This window comes from Prorops nasuta, unplaced genomic scaffold (genome assembly GCF_024137725.1).
Source record: "Prorops nasuta isolate Cenicafe-Biocafe unplaced genomic scaffold, Cenicafe_Pnas_1.2 PNAS00027, whole genome shotgun sequence".
NCBI lineage: Eukaryota > Metazoa > Arthropoda > Insecta > Hymenoptera > Bethylidae > Prorops > Prorops nasuta.
Genome location: NW_027116824.1, coordinates 2520355 through 2542943, shown reverse-complemented (window position 1 = coordinate 2542943; position 22589 = coordinate 2520355). Strand labels below are relative to the sequence as shown.

Below are 22589 nucleotides of genomic sequence, written 5' to 3'. Positions count from 1 at the left end.
TTCCATTTCGTAAATCAGTCTTGCTATTTAGCATAGAAGAAAATGTACCAGTTGCATAATAAATAGTTCATCAATTGAAAAAAATGCCGCGTTCAATTTAAATATATAATCCTTGGTGATGGCGATTCTGCAATCGGTTAAGAAAATTCTTCGGGTGTTCTGCATTAATATTCTTAGGAATTTCTCGTGGATAATTGATAGGATTTGCTGTGTGGAGAAGCAAAATAGCGTGCAAGAGCGCTGATCTTGCCGGATGACACGAATATGAAAAAAATATCGTGCGTCGCGAAGGGAAAAAATTGTCCGGCTCGTTGGCGGAAAAAATCGTCTAGTTTAAAGAAAAGAAGAGGAAGGGGGGGGGGGATTGAAAAAATCTAGAGCGAGATTTAAATGCAAGATTGCCGCGATCGGAGCGTGAAAGTGGAAGGACGATGAAAATTGTACAGTAATTATAATCATGAAAAGTCTCGTTTGTGTTGTTTTATCCGCTGAAAAGACGTCGTCGAATATTACGACGATGATTCGATCGGAAAACGATACGAAACAGTTTCGTAAACGATTTCGTTAACGAACCAATTGGCAAAAAATTCAATACCGTGAAAACATTGTCCGCATTATTGCGCAATACTATCGCAATATTCTCCAGGGAGAATTGAGATTATTTACGGTGCAAAAGGAAATTTAATATTATCGCTTTGATTAGCGAATTATAATATAATTTACACTTTTTCCTCACTTGACTCAACCGAAATGATAAATTTCTTTATATTCGTCTCTCTATGTTTATTATCTTATTTAAAGATGATCAGCAAATTAAATTTTCATCAAATTGTAGATTTATTCTGTATTGTTTTGTATAGCACGCGATTCGCTGTCTCGAAAATTGATGCGAGATCGTGGTGCTCGTTCTTTTTTATTACACCTGGAACCAAGTTTGGTAAGCTTGACTACTTAGAATATTCGCAGCTAGTTAAAGGTAGGCCATCGACTCAGGTGCTAATTTACCGGAGGACTTTCGAGCCGCGGCGTCGAGTAATTGATCGTGCAACTTTGTTGGTTTTAGACGAGATAGCTGGACGTTAGTTGGAGTCGGTCGTGAGATCGCTAACTTTCCAGTGGTTATTACGAGCCATCGAGAGTTACGGAGAGTGGTGACCAGTCCTTGCGCCTGCTGGATGCCACTGATTTGCGAAACGAGCACGACCCCGTCACGCGCCGGGTCGTTCCACGAATAAATAAAAGAAAATATAAATAAATATAAGATTGATATCTCGAAAGATAATCATGTATAGATATACTGGATGTGATCGTTTTGCCAGGTGCTACCATGCTGCACAATATTTCATTGTGCTTTGCTTCCCATCTTCTCTGGGATTCGCAAATTCAATCGTCAGTCTGACAAGCATTCAAGCCGCGCGATCCAGATATTCATCTCTTACAATGCAATCTTAACGCTTCAACACTCTCCTTCAACTTCCTCCCAAATCGATCGCTTGGACTTGTGCTGAAAAGCACCGATAATTTAATTTTAATTTGCATTTTTAATCCATTTTACTTTCTTCGCTTCTCTCGAGTGCATTTATCGTGAAACTTTGCAGATTTCTCGGAGATTCGATCGACCTATCGAGACTCCACTCATCAAAGTGTGCACAGCTGCGTCCGGTCAGCCAGTGCAATGCGTTTCAAATCTGCTTTTCCTCCGGAGAAAGCGTCTCTTTTTCATTATTCCCTTTTCCCGAGCTTCCATTGTGAGAAGAATTCAGCTCATCTTTGAGGGATGAGGGGAAGTTTGCTATGCGTGTATCATTTTAAATTCTAACTGACTGGTGCAATTTGCCAACCGGTTGTGCGTATTATTTCGTCATTTAAGGTCTCGATATGTCAGAGTATCGTGATGTAACGTGAGAAATGATCAGGTTCTTTTTATCCGTGGCGATAGCTTAGATTCCACCTTGCCTATAAATTACACGGTGTATTCTCTCTCTCTCTCTCTCTCTCTCTCTCTCTCTCTCTTCTATACACGCACGCACGCACATTCTCTTAGAAGATCATCGATTTGGACCTATATAGTGATGTGTTTGAAACGAGCTACGCGTCCAGAAGTGAAATTGTGATTTGATTTATTTGTGCTCCTATTTAATATCGTCGTTAATTAGGTTTTATTTGAAACTATTTATTGCAGTCTTATAGAGAGATTGTAAAGTTTATTGCAAGTCATCCACTGGTTGATGTTAACCTGAAATTATTAGTCATTCCAATGGAGTATTGCATCCTTTCCTTTAATCATATTTAATCATCTTTCCAGCAATAAAAACCGTTACCTCTCACCCTTTCGCTCTTTCCCACTTTCTTCGTTTGATTTTCAACTTTTAGGCTTCCTGATTTCACGAATCACACAGTATTTATTCCATTTATCTTTTTCGACTTTTTCTCTGACAGACTTCCTTGCTTATGTAAAGGGAGTGTGAGCAATTTTTCTACGATTCTTTATAAGAAAGTAGGAAGTGTCACAGGAGGAGCGCAGTTCGAACGAAAGCCACGAGCCATGCAGTGACTCTGCGCGATAAGTTGTTTAAAAAATTCAAAAGAGAATCTCCCCGTTTAGGCAATTACTAAAAATGCAACAACTTTCTCCGATCCTCCGGAAATAAAGCATCGATTGGAATCATTAATTTTACCACTGGTCATCCCAAAGGTCAAGATCAACTTTTCTCGGAGAAATCATGCATATTCAGACGAATTCACCGAATTCACCGAATTACAATTTAATTAAGCCAATTGGAAACACGCGATTTCGCTGAGAGGTGAAGAACCTTCGTCGATTCTACGTTTATCTTTCTGCATGCATTCAGAAGTGTTGTTCCGAGCAGGCAAAACGATAACTCGGCGAAAAATTGGTTAATGGTAATTAGTCGTGGTTATGATTCGGAGGTTTGATAAGTGCGCATGCACGTCGCGGATGTTGCGTCGCAGGTATTGGAGCCATTGGAGGAAACACAAGAACCGCGTTGGCCCCGAGCAAGGTAGAAAGTAGACCCTCCGCTACCGATCGAATCCTAAAGGTTACCAGGATTTTGAAGGTTAATAAATCCAGGACTAGCTTTACCTGCAGTAATAAAAAAGAGAATGCTCGTACTGAAACGATATCCTTCGCAAATTTTATCACCTCTTTCTCCGGTCAAACCATTTAAAATACATCTTTCGTCCGAACGAGAATTTCACAGTTATGAAATCGGCCGAATTTACGAGCCCGAAACATCGGTCTACTTGAAAATAATAAAGGTCAATTTACGGTAATTCAATTGTTAGCGTATAACAGAATAACGATTAAAATACGAATAATTGGAATTTCATCCAACTTGCGGTTTCACTTTTCAACGTGCGTCTTTTAATACGGCTATAGGGAGGTAGATTTTCAGTACACTTTCTTTTGTTCGTTATTACGAACGTGAAAGGATTTCGTGACTTTGGCCGAGGGGCAGACTCTGGAGTCTGGACCACGCCCGAGCAAGATTGAACCAGTTTTTTTCAGGTCGCGTCGAAGCCGTTGCGAAGCCGACTGTGGGCCCCAAAAGTAATATGCACTTCATAAAAATTTTTGTTGGTCCAATAATAGATATCGGCCGATTATTGCGTCACTCGATTCACTGGAACTATTTTATCAACCAATTCCGCCTTTGACTCCGTTCCACTTTATAAATTTAATGCCGATGTTTGTTTCATTGTTTTTTGACAGGCCATTGATCAGCCCCGGTAATTATACAATATAAACAATGCATACGTGCGAAGTACACGTCGTACGATAAATTTATTAAACTATGTTGGAGACAATGCTGCTCGAGTTGACTTAGGTTGTAACTGAAACTAAGTATACGACCTAACATATCTAATGTGTTGGAATTTAGATTTTCAAAGCTTGAAAAATTTTGTATCGGATATAGAGTGTTTTCTAGTTCCGTTCAAAGTGGACACTGTGCGTCACTAAAATGTTGCATGCGTTACGCAAACTCTACGTGGCAAGCACCGTAAACATCCGGTTCGACCGGAAAAAGATGTTTGTACACTGAAAAACTATCGAAACTCAAGCAGGAATATTAGCAGGACGTTGATAGGCTTGATGAAAAAAATCTTTTCTCACCATCGTAAGATTTTTCACAAACGCAACTCACGCACGAAGGTTAATCTCACTTGGAAATGAAACGTAATTAATATTTTGCAAAACGTGACGCTTTGTTTCCTACTCTGCATTATTTTTTCCTTACTCTCGAATCCATTTCGTATCCAAGCAACGGAACAAATTGCCACGTTCCATTTTCCCGGCCTTGAAAGACCTCGCGAAAAAGATCTCTTCGTCAGATTGGATAACCCACGCCTTTCGTTGCCTCAAACGGGGAACTCCATAAACTTACTACAATAAATAGAAATTGCAAGCTCGATAAAATTTAAATCCCCCTCCTCTCTAACACCTCCCTCGACTCCTTTAATATTTTACGACAATTAACGATTGACAAATACATTTTTTTCATGCGTGTATTCGTTTTGAAAAGAGTGAGGTTAAATCGAAAGGCTTTTCCGGTTTTCCAGTCGCTTTATCACGCATAGACGTTATTTTAAACAGTATGCACGGCTGCACGCCTCCACCGGCCAACTTTTACTTTCAGAATCGATTGTACAAACGTCTTAGGAACGATAAGGACAACGAACCGAGCCGAGTAACACGGCAAAACCGCGATCACTAGCTTATGAAAAACGATCGTTTAAAATTCAAACTCTAAAATTTCCTATGCACTAATAGGAAAAATGCTTACGGCGATATTGAAGTTACCGCCTTAAAGTAGTAATTGTAAACGAATTTCATCATCTTTATATTGGTCCATTCCTACTTAGGAATCTCAGCTATAACTATAAGTGCTGCGTGGATCGTCATATTTGGCTATTGTGCATCATAATTCACGATTGTGGGCAGTATAAAACCAGATTGTTTCCGGAAACGTCACACTAACAGAAAATAGAACAAACTAACGAAGAATGATGATGGACGAATTCTTACTTATTCTTGCTTATATTATGATATAATAATTACTCTCCTTCTATCCTTTTTTAACGATTATTTAAAGATTTTCTAATCGTCTTAAAAGAATGTTTCACCCTTGCATTACATGAAATTTTCTTTCTTCTTCTTTCGTTAAATATCGGACGAGAATCAGTGAATTATCATTTTGTTCCCAGACCTGGGAACTCGCTAATTGCGACCAGTGTAATTACTGATGGAGTCACGATGTCCAATATAATTTGCCATCCATGGAGCTGGATTTAATGGCATAGTTATAATTGTTCGGAATTATAAGCTATTGTCAACGATCGATAATTGACAGGATTATCGCGTGATCCATAGTGGATTATCTGAAAATTGCGGAGCTTCCATCTCGTTTTGCCAGAGGGACTGCCCGCAGCTTTGCCATCACAATTCTCTTTTCAGTGATCGATCGTTATAGACTTTGACTCGAGAAACCTTTGGATTTCGCAAAGATTTTAATCGTCCTCCAGTCGTCAGATCCTCGCCAATCGATTTTCTCTCAACTTTCGAACGAATTATTCAAATAAATGTTTTATTTGAGTATTATTACGAAACAATGGATAACATTTTGTAATCCGTTATGCACCAAATTTCCGTAGAGCAAACATAACCACCGTAATTCAGCAATGCGGATGGATTCGTAAGATCCGAATAAAATAATAAAAGTGTAATACAAAAGTAGATGTTAATAATATGTAAATACGGTAGTGGAACAATCGCATTCCTATTTTTTACGACAAGTGGATTTTTACAATGAGCATGTAGATGTGCTCGGGTAATAAAGTTGAGCGATTGTTATTTGAGAAGGGAATTACGATGATGCTTTCACTGCTGAATCCGTTTGGACTTCCTTCCTCCTTTCCTGTTGACGTAATAATCTGTCCAGCTCCACTTCATCGTCTCGATCGCCACACATCGTTGAAAAGTTTGATGAACGCCAGTGAAATTTAACACTTTGCTCTTAACTTGCTTACCGCATTAACCAGATCGCTTTCTTTGGATAATTTTCTAATTCTTTATGAAATTCCAAGAATTGCTTTTATATCTACAGAATACTTCGAGAAATTGCCTTAAAACTTATTTTTATTCATTATTGAATTCTACTTTTAAATCGCATCAATGATAAAATATTTTTGTTTAATTTTAGGTCGATAATGGAAAGTTACGCGTGGCTATTGGAGACCGTAGTCATTCGAGGTTCCCAGCAAGATCAGCGGAAGAGGATGTCACAACTACGATTAACCCAAACATTAGATCGAGAAGTAGTAGACAAAGGTCGTTAGGACCAAGAAGGATTCAGCCAGTACAATCCGAAGAAAAAACTCCAAGCCCTCCAATCGATTCCACCAAACCGGAATTGACAGTAGTTCGTAAATCCAGATTCCGTGCCACTACAGAAAAAATTATATCTACGACTCATCAAGGGGAAAAAATCGAAACTACGGAGAAGCCAGATGCTGCTCATTTTAGACGAAGAAATTCGAGAACGCGGATAGAGTCTAGAACGTTGAGCAATGATGAAAAATTACATACACCAGAACCGGAAGTTCTTAGGAATCGGAAGGAGGAAGAGAGTCCGGAAATTTCTCAGGAAAATTGGTCCTCGAGAAGGTCGCCATCCAGAGGATCCAGAGCGTTACCATCAGGAGAGACTTTCGATGACGGAAAAACTGCGGTACTGCCGACTTCCGGTGAGACTAAGACAAGACTGGAGAGAAAAGTACAAAAAGTATATTCTTCGGGAGAGCTGAGGTCTCGAGTGAGAACTTCCGGGAGATTTTCTGGTAGAAGTGTGGAAGAAATTTCGAGAAACCAAAAATCTGAAGATGGCGGGCTGCGTGCGGAGTCAAATGGTAGGATCGGAAGTGTGGTGGAACCAATAGCCGAAAGGAGGCAAGATTCTGCTATTGCCTTGGAAAGCGTCAGAATAAATATGAAGGCTGACGCTTCCGAGGTAGTCGTAGTCAGTGAAACTCCGGAAGTGGCCAGATCGTCGCCCCAAAGGCCATCGAGGGATCGTAGACCGAAGAGTCGCGATAGTTTGGAAATCACCACGGTACCCTCCGGGAGTTCTCGAAGGGGATCGTCGAGGTTTCAGGAAACAACAACAGATTCTTCCGAAAGGTCCACGACTCTCCGGTCGAGAGGCGAGAATCGAAACTCCCGTGAACGTACGAGGAGCCCCGAGGTGAAAAAATCCAGCGATGCACGGACCAGATCTCGAGGAAGAGCTACAACTGTAAGTAGCCTTGGAGTCACGGAACCTCCCGAGGTTAAACCAAAAACTGTAGAGGGTAGATCGAGAGGTAATCTACGAGAAGCTAGAGTCTTGGATCAGGAAACTCGAGGGCGTTCGAGGATCAGAGTTAGACCGGAAGTTACCACACCAGCATCTTCAGGTAAGGAAATTAAATTTCGCGGATCGAAGTCAAAAATAATCATTTTAATTGATTGATATCTTCTGCATTTTCAGAAGGAACTACAACCTTCATTCCTGAAACCACGTCTTCGGCACCAGTTTTAACTTCGGCTCCAGAAACATTCTCTACTTTCCGACCATTGGTACTGGAAGAGATCTCGACGACAGGAGCACCATCGACGATTATCACCACTTCTACCAGTTCGTCACGTGGAAGGGGTAGGATTCATCCAAAGACATTGGATCTTCAGGCTAGAGCCAACACTCAAAGGGAGGATTTTTTTAATCACGGGCTGGGATTTCGCGGTAGAAAATACTCAACCTCGGCTACGACCGTTCCATCGGTAAATCTCGAAACGGCGAACGAAGCACGACGTTCCAACGAATCGTCGAACAGCAGTAATCTTGGCTGGACGCTAAGAAGAAGGCACCATGCGACCAAAAAGGACGTTGGTTCAAGGTCAACAGTGGCAACTTGGATCGACGAACAGAACAACGAGATTTCCAACGAAACCACTACGACCAATTCCACACCTACTCGAAGTACATCAAATCCAAAAACGGATGACGTTACTACAACAACGGAAAGCACCACTAAGGCAAGACTCAGAGGAAATCGAAATTTTGACAAGGGCTCTGGTAGCACTGCTTCTTCCAAAAGTCACAAGGAGAATGAAGAGAGTGATAATTATCCTCCGGAATTCAAGGCTAGACTGTCGCAATTGGTGATTGAAAATTATTTTTATTTTCCAATAATATTAAATTTTAACGACAGTTGTCCGATATTTTCTTTAACGTTTTACAAAATTAGCATCAGAACGTTAAACTTAAGGTAGCCATTTTATTGCCATCACAGTAACGTTAACAACCAGTATGATTGCATAAATGATTTCTGTCGGGATTGCATAAATTGTTTTGTATTTTAATGTTTCCTAGTGAAAACCGGCGAGATTCGCTTATGAATAATATGTATATCGCTCTGTTACAACATTAACGATACTATCTCTCGAGATTTAATGTCAGCCAGTATCCTCCGCAGCCTCCTATTTAGATTACTTGCAACTTTCACTAATTCACTCAGACTAATTTTGCTTCGTTTCATAAACATACGCACTAAGATTGGAAATTTGTCCTTTCAGAAGATTCCTGTGCCCAAGAGCACCCCAAGAATACCAGTGGAGGTAAGACACTATTAATTACAATATTAAATTAATGAATGCTATTGAATTCACTTTTCACATATCGCTATTAATCAAACTTATATGCTATTAATTCTCATGCAATGTTGAAAGTTTGCTTCAAAATTTGATCTAACATGATTGATTCACAATTTCGAAAATAGTATCTTGTGAGATTTTTAACCTCACTCACTCTTAATTTGGATGAATTGGATCGGGGATACTTAATTGGAGACTACTACTTTTTTTTATTTAAATTAAAGCGTTAGGATATTTAGAATTTAAGCTTGGCATAAAAACAGGAATTGATAATAGGAACGTCTAAAGAAGCTCCTCGTCCATCCTGTAAAAACCACAACGAAGCCCAAGAGTGAGGATCTTGAAACCTCTGCATCGGGATACGTACTCCCCTTGGAATTACCTCTAATCTCCGTTTTTACTCCACTAACACCGTCAGGCCCACCCCACGTAAGAAAATCTTACATCAGGAAACAAATGCATAGCTTTTTATCGTTTTCACCTCAAATTTCTCGCCATAAATCATTCTGTTTCAACAGCAATTGATCTACGATTCATGCCATTCCAATTACAGTCAAGATAATATATGAAAAAATAAATTAAATTTTTTATATCCAAACACAAAAGCCCAAGCTAACGTTTGCTCGGTGATCGACACCCAATTGGGACTGAAAAAAGGCACTTAATTAGAGCATTTGAGTTGCGGAACAAAAAGCTAAGAAAAAACGGAGACGAGGATAGTGAGATAGGCAGAAAGTAACTAGGGCGTATTTAAAGTCCTCGAAAGGACACTCTCAAGGTCAAATGAAAGGTCGATGAAATTGGGACGAATCGTAAAACAAGAAAAAGATTATAAATCAGATTCCATCAAGCTCATTGTTCTCGTACATATCACAGAGAGTTTGAATCCTTGACGAACTGGTTTTGAACCTCACTTTCTCATTTTTTGGACAACGAGAGAGGAGAAAGCGAACCCATGCTTATACCCTGCTGCCCACCCGATGGAAAAGATGTTTCCAGAACGAGCGAGAACAGTCCACGTGACTTTTGCGAGACACGATAGACGCAGGATTAACTTGTCTATTTATCTATTTTGATTTTGTTTTCAAAGGACTGAGACGAATCGCGGCGAGATACCAGAGGTAGACCGAAGTAGAAAGTGTTGGAGATGGACGTACAGTGAATATAGGATGTGCTTAACAGTGTCCTTTTCGCAACATATAGATCTTATCACTCACTAGTAAAGCAAATTTTCACGCAATCGTAGCTATTTTGGCAATGGTAGACCTTTTCTCTAATTTCTCTTCCAATAAAACCAATTCGTAGTAAATCACGAGTAGTTTTTATAGAATTTTTCTTACTTATCGTAAAACGTTGAATTTCTTTCCTTTTAGATAGTCGCTTAACAGTAGAAGCCATTTGGTTGAAGTTTAATCCAAGAAAGATGTTATTTGTTTTTGCAAAATGATGAGAGTCATCGATCTTTCAGTTGTCGAGTGTGTGCGAATGGTTGAAGCTTGTAACGAGCCAGCTGGCCTCGTGGATCGACTCTTTTCTGCGTTACTTCCGGCTCCTTTTCGTCTAGAAGAAATTCGAGCCCTAAGCTACCTTGAAAATTCTCACGTTTCATCTGCGAGCAGGTCTGAAAATTCTATCGAGACCCAAAATTCACTCAAAACAACCCTTCCTACGCCAACGGGCCAGTCTCTATCAATTCTTCTCCAGTTTCAACGACTTCACGAATGACCTTGAGACAAAAAAGAAATATTTCTAACTTAACAACAGAACTTAACAGCAGAACATTCGCAAGCTTATCACGATTTTTAACGAAGGATAAATTTATTCTTGAGTATTGATGATTTTTGGCGATTTTTTAGGGTAAAAAATCAGCAGCCGCCCTGTTCGCTGAGAGATCTAGAATGAAGCTGGAGCAAGCTAAAAAATTAATAAAACCGGATTTGAATGCTGAGGAGAATGGTGTGGAAATCACGACAGTGATCTTCGAGGGACCTGAGCCAATCGTTAACGAAAATAAAAAGGAAAGTGGTAAGGGTGATCCACAGAATGCGGGAGTAAGAAGCAATTGGAAATTATCGAGATCTAGAAAGGGAATTGATGATAACAAGCCAAGGAGTTTGAATTTATCAACGAATAACGGAAAAGTCAAAACAGAGACGGTGACTTCGTCTTCTGATGTGGAAGGTCGATCCAGGTTCGTTCCGGTCACGAGAGTCTATGGATCTTCGGTATCGAGACGAGTGAAAACTCCGAGACTCGCATCCACTACGGAGAGCCAAGATAGAAGCGACAGAACTGAAGAAACTTCACCATCCAGCAAACCAAAATATCACAGACCAGTTTCGCGTTACGCAAAGCCACGTAAAATTGAAAATATCGCTAAACCGAAGAAAAGCGAGGGCTACTCGCGTGTATCCAGGGTGGATTTTCCGAGAAGTCAAGGACCAATTGAGGAAGAAATCGCCACGTTGAAATCTGTAAAGTCTTATGTATCGATGATAAAGGGTTTAAAGATTTCCGAAGAGGAAGCTTTGTCGAAAAAGTCCCGCGGAAGCAAAACTTACGGCGACTCGATAACTACCACTAGCACTCAGACCGATGATACCACATTAAGCCCAAACGACCTTGAGAGTCTGCCACGTTCGAATTTGAGAAGATCAAACGGTACCTCAAACAGAAAGGACGCTGAGGAAAAAGGGAAAGACTATGTATCTATTACGAAAAAGCCTAAATCATACAATAGCGCGAGTAAAACTGTTGTCAGATCGCGATACATAAATAAGAATAAAAGGAAATTAGAGAACGGAAGAGTGGATGGTGAGGATAATTTGAAATCGGTTACTCCGGGACCAACCAATAGATATTCTAGGAGGAAAAATCAGATTTTCAAACCTTTTGAGAAATCGGAAAGGAGGTACAACGAAACTTCCGGAATTTTTGTCCACAGACAAGACTTTCGGTCTAGAACATCCACTTATAGAAGACATTCGGATGGTTCCACTGTGGTACCGGAGGTTCAGAGTAGAATCACAGGATTACCACAGTCTCCTTTAATTGTAAGAACTTCAAGCAGCACACCACAGCCCACTGTGGTACCTTATGTTTTGCTGAACACTCATACAACCCAATCTGCATTGGTACCAAAAGTCTCCACCGAGAGCACGCCATTACCGGTATCTACTGTGAGGTCAGAAATTTCCACAAATAACATAGGTATAGCGGAAGTTACAACTAAACATCCAATATTGCTACGACCTACCTGGATACCGGAAATTCCGACACAATATATCGATGTCTCACAGTCACCCTTGATACCGGAAGTATCCCCAAGATATTCGGTGGTAACACAGTCTCCGTTTTTACCTGAAGTTTCCATGACGAATACAGAAGTAACAGGTACCATCTTACTGCCGGAAGTATCAACGAGTACTTCGGTAGTAACGCAGACCACTTCGGTACCGGAAGTTCGACTTAAGGATGCTGATGGAGTTGCTATAACTCCTCGGAATCAACGCTTATTTCACGCAACTATAAAATCGGCTGTTCCACAGTCGGTAACACAGGAACCGGTAGTAAGTCTGCAGATCTCTAACGATAGCAGCACGTCCCAGCAACAAGCTTCTGGAATTATCGACAGCAGTAACGGGGACAGTGGTAACAGCAACATCTTTAATCCAACCAGAAGCCTGTTCCTGAACGGAAATAGTACTCTTCTGGAGCAACTTCGCAGCACTGTGGCTCCATTACTGGAAAATCTCGCTACCAAAACACCTGTATTTGCTGGAACTTATAAAAATGTCAACAGTGCCGTAAGAATTTTTATTCTTCTTTAGTTATTAATTAATATGAAGCATCACAATTGAGGTATAAATAATGTTTCTTATAGAATTCGGCATCTAGGATAACTCCTAACGGTTCTCCGCCGAGATTCAGTGCGAGGTACAGGGGCGCTGAACTTTTTCTGAGAAGACCAACACCTGGTGGTTACCAGCCGACGGTACCAACGGTTATTAGATCATCCAGCACAACATTTCCATCAGTGGAGGTAAGAAAAAATTTTCTGTTATTAACCATATAGTTCATTTAACCAAAATTACCACCACGACTCTCCATAATCAAGAACATTAAACATTGTGTCAAAATGCATGCATACTGCTATATAATCCTCCATAGATATTTTATTGCTTCCTAATGGAATGCAAGGTTTCACAGGATGGATCTAGAAATTAATTTAGTATCAGGTCGAGAAGATAAATATGTTAATAGGATGGTATAGTAGCTTTGGTAATAGATGTGAGGTTATCTGGCAAGGTAAGAAAGATAAGTCCGTATTGTCTGATTGTCAAGGTCAACCAGGGACCTGCGGATGAACTTCCAGTTCCGCCAGCATCGTGGAACAACCATTTTGGTACCACCTCGAGATCCTCGACAGAATCAATTGATCTATCCCTCGAAACAAACAAATTATAATATATTTTACAATATCTCTCTGATTATATTTGTAATCCATGGTAATGATAAAATTTGTGATATATACATCTTATAATACCATTACGTGATATATTTCAGTGTCTTTGATTTTCAAACAGCTTTATGAATACAAAAGAAAACGATTATTTTACAGCTTTTAACACACAATCGCCAAAATTCCATTCACCAGTCTATTAACACATGATTCTCATCTCATATTATACATTTATAATATATTGTAGTGTGCAGCTTCTCGCAATTGTATTGTGCAAAGTATACATATTATATCGTTTTTAATAAATGTTTTATGAGACGCAGGTGAAGTGTCTTGAGGAGAAAAAACAAACCTTTCAAGGATTTAAAAATAAAATTACGACATTTCTTAGGTCTAAACGGGGCAGATCTGATGTGACATTGATGCCTCAAGTTTCAAGGCAATTTAGCCTTGCTCTAATTTGTTCCTGCAGCAAGCTTAATGGAATTGGTAACAGAGAGAAAGGATCAATCTGGACCATGCCTGATAGAATTGTGATGCAATAATCATCCATAAATTTAAAAATCCATCCATGTTAATCGCTCCCATCGATTTTCAATTTTTTTTTCCTAAGTAAATGATGGAGTTGAAATAGTTTTGGATTTTTTTTCATTTAAATATTTCGTCAAGTCTTGTATAGTCGATTCTTACAAGGCCTTATACTACATCCATGGTTTATGAAAAAATTGGGACAATGTCTTATTTGCGCACCCTTCGCTAAATTACTCGTATTTTTCGTCAAAACCGTAACTGTATTACGTTCAAGAAGTATGAAATGCAGAGAGTGAAAGCACAAGTTAATACGTAATAACTGCAAACTATAGTGGTTTTGGATTATTTTTAGTATCTGGAAAATTGTGGGTGGTCAGAGACTTAAAAAAATCGATTATTAAAAATCATTAAAGAAATACGTAGTATTTGTAACACTGTAGACAACTCTATGTAGAAAGTTTTGCAGATAGTTAGTTTTTATGAAGAAAAAAAACAAAAACGATCGAACATTCTACTTGGTTTCTCCTTCCTCCATTTATAACACGTGAAACGAGTTTCCTATTGCCGTTCTATCTCATTAAGATTTTAATTTATATCATTGGTTCTTGGGGGAAATTATGGTTTTCCTTTTCTTCAGGTAGTTCTTAGCCTCTCCAAGAGATGGTGCCCGATCACTGATTTAAAGCTACCAACAACCGCTTCAAAGTCGATAACAACGATTGTTTCTCTATTAGTTTATATGTTTAAATTTTTCAACAAATATATTTTTGTTCTGGATATAGGCGAGAGACAAATATCGGTAGAAATAGAATATGAAGTATATCAGGAAAATTCACGAAGCACAGACATCATTTTTGTACAGCACCTGCACGCACTTGAATTTTTGTTTCCAGAATTCCGGCTCACCGTCGTTGATCGATATCTCGAGTCCAGGCGAGCCAAAATTTTTGACCTTTTATCACGCCTTGGAATCAGCCAGTATCAAGAACGAACAGCCAGGATTGGTACCAACGAGTCAAGGACCCATGTTAACGCAGGTAGAAAATAACGCCACCAATATCGAGAGTAAGCTAAACAATGACACCACAAGTCCCACAGTACCGTTTTCAAACAACACCACCGAAAACACAGTCACCCTACTGGACACAGCATTATCGTCCGATTTATTCGGAGGAAGCCCCACCACCCTCACGAGGAAGAATCAATTGGATGAAACCCAAGAAATCAGTCCCACTCCAGAAACTCTAGATGCTGTTATAGCAAAATCCTTAAACGATGCAGACACGACTACCCTGAGAGCAGAGCCCATAATTCGTGAAAATGACAATTCCAAAATTTCAATCAGTACGACGATGGACAGTATCGAAGAGCTAGTTACAAAACCAACCGCAGAAACTGATATGGAGAGTGGAACGAAAAGTTCTTCATCATCGACGTCAGAATCCAAACCAGAAGCTGACATTTCTTCTGTGTTGGAATTCAGTGTAAATGAAACAACTGTGCAGTCTACAATTGACACAAAATCGAATGATGAAGTTTCTTCAGCACTGGAGTCAAGCTCCGATACCAGTACAAAGACTGTAACCTTAAAATTACAATCGAGTACTGTAGCTTCGTCAGAAATGCCAGAAGCCATCACTATTTCGTACGGTAAGAAAATTGCTTTAGACGAAATGATGAAGGATGAAATAACTGTTTCAAATTTATCAAAAGAGAGTTATTCGCCATCTACGACAGCTGAGAATCTCCAGGTAGTAACAGAGACTGCAGAATTCTTGGATGGAACAACAGTGGAAACTTCTGGACCAACTATTGTTTCAACCAATGAGGTAGAGAACAATGCTACTAGTGAATTCAATGAGGTTCCAGTTACAACCGAAGGATTCATCGAGACCAGCAGCTTTTTGAATAACGACAATTTTGAGAGCAACGTTATATCTGAATTAGACGATTCTGGATTCAGGAGCCCCACTGTTATCCCAGCATTGGCTGCTGTAACCGAGTCAACGACTCTGGAGTCAACTACAGAGGCTTTTGTAGGATCAACGACTCGCAGTAAACTGATTGATTTTGCCGAGGACATTCTTAATCGATTGGAAGCTACCATAGGTGAAAGCACAGAGCCAACGAAAATACAGCAGGTAACCGAATGGAGAACAGCGAAAACTACCAGTAGTCCGAATTTCACTAATAACATTGACATATCGAAAGAAGCTGTAATCAAATCTGCTAGGAATGAAACCACAAGTTTGTGGCTTAACGGTACTCATGCTACTAATGACACGTTGCTAAAGGAATTAATGTCTATCGCTAAAACACTTTTATCCGAAGCCATGAACGATACAACCGAATTGCCTCTGGGTGATGATAACTTCTCTGCTGGAATTGGGAGGGAAGGCGATGTATCGTTAACAGACACGGCTGAAATGAATATGACTTTGGAACCGGTGAAAATGGTGAACGATGAGGTAATGCCTGACTTGGTTGAAACTGTAGAGACATCGACGAACGATTTTTCGAGCGAGAATGAAATTGAACCAACTAAACCTTCTTCGAGGCAATCGGAAGGAGAGGGACAAATTGCGGATCCGAAGTCTATTAGTGTAAAAGATGAGAATGTATTCATAGTTACTGCAATCTCGATTCCGAGCACGGATGGTACAACTCAATTCCAGCCGCGAAACACGGAAAGCTCCTCCGATGCAGTAACTGAATTAATAAGTAGGTCAGGCTTTAAGGCAGAAGGCACGACTCGACAATCTATAGTAACGACTATGCAAAGCAGGGATTTATCAGTTTCTGTATCGCCTGATATTAAGTTAGAAGCTAGTACTGAGGCCCCGACACAAACAACACCGATCACGACACAATCTGATTTAGAATCAAACGAGAATCCAACAACGACACAATTTACCTTCGGAACAAACGAAAATCCAACCACGACACAATTTGGCTTAGAATCAACCGAAAACCCTACTACCTTCTTTACGCCAATGGAAAATTCAGTAAACAACGAATGGTCCACCGTAGAAATGGAATTAACCACTACGAACGTCATATCAACCCAAACAGAGATACCGGTAGCGTCTCTGACGAAAGAAAGCATGAAAACAATCATTAATCGTGTACCGGATGAATTAACAATTATTAATAGCTCCAAGAAGAATACTCCCTCGCTAATTTCCAGCTCCACCGAGCAAACGACTAAACCTGCCCCTCAGGACCCTACAAGCACCACGTTAAATTCGACTAACAACATAATCCGTTCAGAATTCAATACTGATTCCACCATTAACGTCATCCAGCCAAGGTTAAAGGTCGAATCGATCCCAAAGATTAACGAACCATTCGATAACGCTAACCCTGAAACAACCAGCACCCCGGGAAGTCCCGAAAGCACAACTGACCCAGAAACCAAGACTGCAACTGTTGCCCGTTTGCAGGATGCGACGCTACCAACCGCCCAAAGGACGGCAGGTTCAGGAACCACGAATTCCGATGAAATCATCGAATCCACGACCCTTTCGCAACCTCCGTTAACCACACCCCCGGTCCAGTTGACCGAATCCTTGCCCACAATTAGCCCAAAGTCCCAAAATGCTGATACCATCATGACTGTGACGAGAACCACGACGCTTTTGGTCGGACGAATTCCTGTGACGCCTATGGATGAACTTAGTTCCACTGAAGTACCAACAACCGTAGACCCAAACGAGAATCTGATTTTTATGGACGAGACTACTCCAGAAGTAACAACGGAGATGTTCGAAGACTCACGTTCCGATATCACCCTGGTCCCTACAATTCAGGCTGATACTACCGAGCCAACTACTATCACTGTTGGTCCAGCTACATCAACATCCACCGTTCCAATTACTACTTCCGGTAAACCAGCTCCACCAATGACAACGCCTTATCTTGGTAGATTCGGTGGTAGTCGTTTAACCCCAGCACCAAGGTTCAGCTCCAGTTCAACGACGAGGGCGCCATTACGGGATTATCACGTGTATGGGATTTACCCCAACAAGACAATAGTGAGAAAGAGACCCGAAGACAATCTGATCGACGCCAGGAACGTGGACAGCCCTTATGTGATCTTCGGTATCTTCCCCGATGGCAGACTGGTCCGGAAGTACCCGAATGGCACCGTAATTCCGGATCCTCCTAGTAATCCGGTAGAAGTTGTGTTTACTCTTAGAACTACGACGACTAACCGGCCCGTGGTACCACCGATCTATAATCAGGCTAACCAAGCTGCTTTCGATCGGCCCCCAGCCCCTATCAACAATAACAATCGTATTCCCGATTCCGGACTGGCTGATAATGGCCAAGGCACTGTTGATCCGGGCCTTTCTGCCAATGCGATTTCATCCGGAAGCGGTGATCTCGCCCCCCATGGCCCCCCTGCTAGCCTCACGACCAATCAGCAAACGGTATCGGTTTATATTTTTCTCATGTTTCGAATCTTCTATTTCTACCCCGAACATCTCTTTTAAAACTCGGCTCGCTATCGAGATCTTCTTTTATTCTCTTATATACTCGCGACTCAAGTACCAAAGATAATTTACCTGCTAATTACGCAACTAAATTGAATGCTTCAAGAATCTCACTGCTTTCTTTTCATATATCATTCGTCATATCATTGCATAATTTTCTCTCAGTTTATCGTGTTTGGTATCATTAATATTTTGTAAATTTGTAAATATAATGGCACTGCGCACTTTATTCGCACGATGCACTCTCAGTCGTGTATATTTGTAAATATATAAATGTATGTGATTATCCAGAAATAATTTAATTTGACGTGCATAAATGAGAAGTGCTATATTAGTTCATTATGAGTACGGTATTTCAACTAATGAGAGATTTTTGTTTCTTGGGGGTGGCTTGAAAAATAGATGAAGGCGGTTGGGGGTGGTGCTACGAGTAGTACAACCGAAGGCGCCGCGACGGTTGCTTCGAATTACGGAGCGCCCGTTGGGCCACCGAGCGTTGCCCAGGGCGGTCGTATCGTACAGGATCAGCAAAGGGACGAGGCCACCAGGACGAGCGAGGCCGGAGGTCAACGCAGCTCCGTGTACATCGGACAGGTAAGCGGAGAGAGGAGAAACAAAATGATTTACAACTGCCCAAGACTTTAACAGGCGCCATCTCTAAACTCTTCCTCTCTTTTCAACTCTTTCTTATTCTTCTATTTCCTTCCTTCTTCTTTCCTCTTTTTCAATTTTAGGAAAAGTTTGTCAACTACTGGAACAATGGCGCCGCGAATCCTCCAGTTCACAGTGTCAAATTGAATTCCGTTGCAGTAAGCATAACATTTAAATTATTTCAAATTATTTTTATCTAAGCAACCATTAAAGTTACACGTTTTTACTTTGTGGTTTGCGAATAGCGTGGTTTCATTTTACTGAGACTTTATCGAATACCTGAAGTGTCTGTGTATTCACAGTTTCCGGCTTCACCGTTATTCGGACAATCCCTTGTAACACAGAGCTTTAATTATTTAAAGCTATTTATAAAGAACAAATGAATGATCGGTTGTTGCTTTGTCCTTGTTAGAGTGGAATAAACGAGGGTCAACGACCATCGCCGGTACCATCTTTCAAGAATTTGTTGAGCAACCAGCCGGGTCAGGTCACAGCACCTCCAGGATTTCCTTGGGTCGATCCTTTGGATCAGATCTTTGGCATCACTACAAATTCCCCTGTGATATCCGCGTCCGTTGGCTCCAATACTCTAGTCAGTTTCCCTAAAACAAATTACAGCAATAATTAAAATCATGACTTTTTCTCAGTAAAAAGAAAAAAAAATTTAAAGTGACAAATTGTTGAAATTGGTATATTTCAGGATGATTCGAGAGAAACGAATCAAGCTATCAAGGCACAGCCAGTTAATCCATTCGTCGAAGTGTTTCCTCCAATCACGAGTACACTTAATTCAATAACAAATACAATACCACCTAGCGAAAGTCCGACAACAATGGCGGAAACAACGATTCCACCAACAATCGCTACACAGTCAGCTAGAACTACCACTACAGCTGCATCAACGACAGCAAGCACAACAACCACGGTTAAAAGCACAACTACGTCCAAAGCTACAACAACCTCGAGCCGAATAACGATACCAACTGGGCTACCAACCGACTTACCAATGAGTCTTCAGAAACAAAATCCTTTCGGTACCAGTTTCGATGACCTTGCCTTCTTAAACTCACTGGTAAACGATAATCTATCTCTCAATGATAATAAACCAATATATAGTGAGAATATGCTTTCGATTATGAAAATTTGACCATCAGTTACAGGCTCCATCCAACTCCATAAGCACGACTCCCAAAACCTTGACGGAAGTGGAACAACTACTGGCGAACAGAGTGAGTATCCGTAGAAGGCTGGAAAACGATCGAAATGATTAGTTTTTGCTCAATGGTTCGCTCGACATAAGCCAGACTTAATTAAAGGTTGTGCCACGAGCTAACGCAGATCTTTATTAATATTAAAACGACTCTGGCGGATATGGTTTTTCAGTGGATTTCGCGTGGCAAATCACGAGAATAGCTATTAAGTAACGACACGATTGTGAGCGGGAGAGCAGATAAAATTATCGGCAACGGTCTCGCTAGAACGAAAAACAAGAAACATCAAGGAGACCCCGAGCTTCCTTTCACTCTTGGCGCAAGCCAATCTCGTCGTTGCGTTTCGTATCAGCCATATTGCATTTTCCAGCTCGTAGCTCCGAGTCGAGATCTATCTCGTGCGGGTCGAGCGGAGAAAAATTGGATTTACGTCAGTAAGGCGGCTGCAGCCTTTCTTGGAAAAACTTCATGACGGATCGCCTTGCCCGATCATTGTTTTTCCACTCTTGGTGAATGAACTGTCGCAACCTTGCCAACGTCCTTACCAGCCTCCGATCAACCCTCTCGTATTTCACGATACGATAAATCTCTAAGAGATTGTCGGAGAGTGGAGCAATGCGCGTCTTATCGCTCACTTAGCGGTTTGTCTTGCTAAATGTTGCAATTGTAAAGTCTCGGCAAGGCTCGCCGGTTAATTGTTCCAGCAATAATTCAATCTCAATAGCGATCCCATTATTTTGATCTTGTATTTGCAGATTTTACATCTGGCCCTCGGTGGAACAGCTGGACCAACCAGATCACCAAAAGCGATTCAAGCAAACAATGCATCGCCCAATCTGGTTCAAGGATCTAATCCTTCGTTATCGGCACCGATCGTCATCGAATTGTCACCACAGTTTGCATCCTCCGCTCCGAACGTTGTTCGAGTCACCGAGAATCCAAACAAAACTCATACTACGTCGAAACTATCGACACCTACCACTACTTCCGCTCCAAAACAGAGCCCGGTTACAACGACAGGTATACCAACTACCACTAGTGCAGTAACTACTACAAGAGCTACCACTACAACCGCAAAACCGAGCACGAAGAAACCAGTGGCAAAGCCAGCGACGACGAAAAAACCAAAACCGAAAACAACGGTAGCGCCTCCAAGGCAAGGCTTTGGTGCAAACTTGCTCCAAGTATTGTTTGGTAATAATATCTTCTCACCCCCGACAACGCCTACCGCCATTATTAATAGGCAAACTCCAAGATCTGTTATTACTCCAAAACCAACAACAGTTAGTAAAAAACCCATAACTACGACTGCACCAGTCACCACTACGGAGAAGGTACTTCAATCTACCCCAGTTTCCCATCTGGCGCCCCTCAAGACATTCGAAACATCAACGATCGTGGCTCAAAGCTCATTTCCAGTACCAGAAGTTTCCAAGGTCTTGGATATTACTCCAAGGCCGATAAGGGACAACGTGAAATCAGCATCTACGGTGTCCTCGAGTTTGGCATCCTTCACTCAAACTCCTGCGACATATTCTCCCGAGGAGGATGTAAAATTCCTTGCAGCTTTGTTGAACGCAGCACAACAATTAGGTAAGTGCATTCGTATCTCTCGTCGTTAAAATATTTCAACAAAATGTTTGAATTGCAGAGACAAAAAGCACAGGTGTCAATGGAACACCTGGAAGTCCTTCGAGGGACGACGAGGCTTTCTTACGCTCGATTTTGGCTGGACAGGCTCGGGTGAAGACTCCATCTACGCCCACAAACCAGGAGCCAAACGAAGCTGCGTTAATGGCCGCACTCTTGAAGGCCCAAGGAATAGAGCCATCCACGCCTTCCAATGATATTCGAGAACAGCTGCGATTAGCCGTGAGTCCATTTCTTCTCAATGACAATCTTTGGTCTCGAGCTGAAACAAGATTTAATCTACAATTATTCTAGTATAACAATTTGAAACTGGTAAATTTGTGTTTAAGAGAGAGAGAGAGAGAGAGAGAGAGAGAGAGAGAGAGAGAGAGTCCTTGATGAACCTTTTTGATGAAGTCTCGAGCAATCGGTAGATTCTGCGGTTTGACAAATGTAATTTCCGCGTTGCAGAGTCAGGGCGTCACCGTGGCGACTCCAAGGTCACCGTCAAGCGCCAGGCCAAAAACCGTTACGAAGAGACCAACGTCATCAAGACCGAGACCTCGGACCACAACGTGGTCCCCCAGCTCGACCTATCCACCTCCACTCTTCAGCTCCTTTAGTTTCGGTAATTCGCCGAGAGGACCAACGGACGATTCTACCGGGGGTGGCGAAACAGTCAGGAATCAAGTGGTAAACGCTGCCATAGGCGTAACCAGAGCCTTTGGTCAATTCCTCGGAGCTGCAATTACGGTAAAAATAATTATTATTTCCCTCTACTGTATTTTAATGAATAATTTTTCCTTTTAAAAATAATACAATTTTTCACCAACTCTTCCCGAATTCAGGGTGCGGCTCGTCAACTTCAGTCCTTCGTGAGAAATGGAACGAGGTAA

At 41.2% G+C, this 22589-nt stretch overlaps 2 protein-coding genes across 2 annotated transcripts in view; one reads left to right on the top strand and one right to left on the bottom strand.

Annotated features, from left to right (window-relative positions):
- The window catches only part of Pld (Phospholipase D), a 24720-nt gene extending 13053 nt beyond the window's left edge, over window positions 1-11667 (bottom strand). Inside the window, exon 1 of the mRNA XM_066741876.1 lies at window positions 11603-11667. The gene's annotated coding sequence lies outside the window, so the exon portion shown is untranslated. The remainder of the gene's footprint in view (window positions 1-11602) is intronic.
- On the top strand, window positions 5843-22589 carry LOC136782528 (mucin-2-like). Its single transcript, XM_066742015.1, has 22 exons — window positions 5843-5947; window positions 6225-7476; window positions 7551-8221; window positions 8615-8677; window positions 8839-8844; window positions 8990-9186; window positions 9804-9932; window positions 10019-10028; window positions 10133-10416; window positions 10491-10497; window positions 10570-12519; window positions 12597-12755; window positions 14600-18162; window positions 18634-18796; window positions 18937-19011; window positions 19266-19445; window positions 19554-19925; window positions 20014-20082; window positions 20820-21669; window positions 21716-21936; window positions 22165-22446; window positions 22542-22589. Exons 1-22 carry the CDS (start codon window positions 5843-5845, stop codon window positions 22587-22589), a joined length of 10656 nt encoding a protein of 3551 aa, XP_066598112.1.

Bases quoted from the DNA above. Each gene is read 5' to 3' on its own strand.
- LOC136782528 (XM_066742015.1), top strand. From the start codon at position 5,843: ATGTGCTCGGGTAATAAAGTTGAGCGATTGTTATTTGAGAAGGGAATT. The intron at 5,948-6,224 runs GTAATAATCTGT...GTTTAATTTTAG, and splicing joins CTTCCTCCTTTCCTGTTGAC to GTCGATAATGGAAAGTTACG. The intron at 21,937-22,164 runs GTGAGTCCATTT...TCCGCGTTGCAG, and splicing joins GAGAACAGCTGCGATTAGCC to AGTCAGGGCGTCACCGTGGC.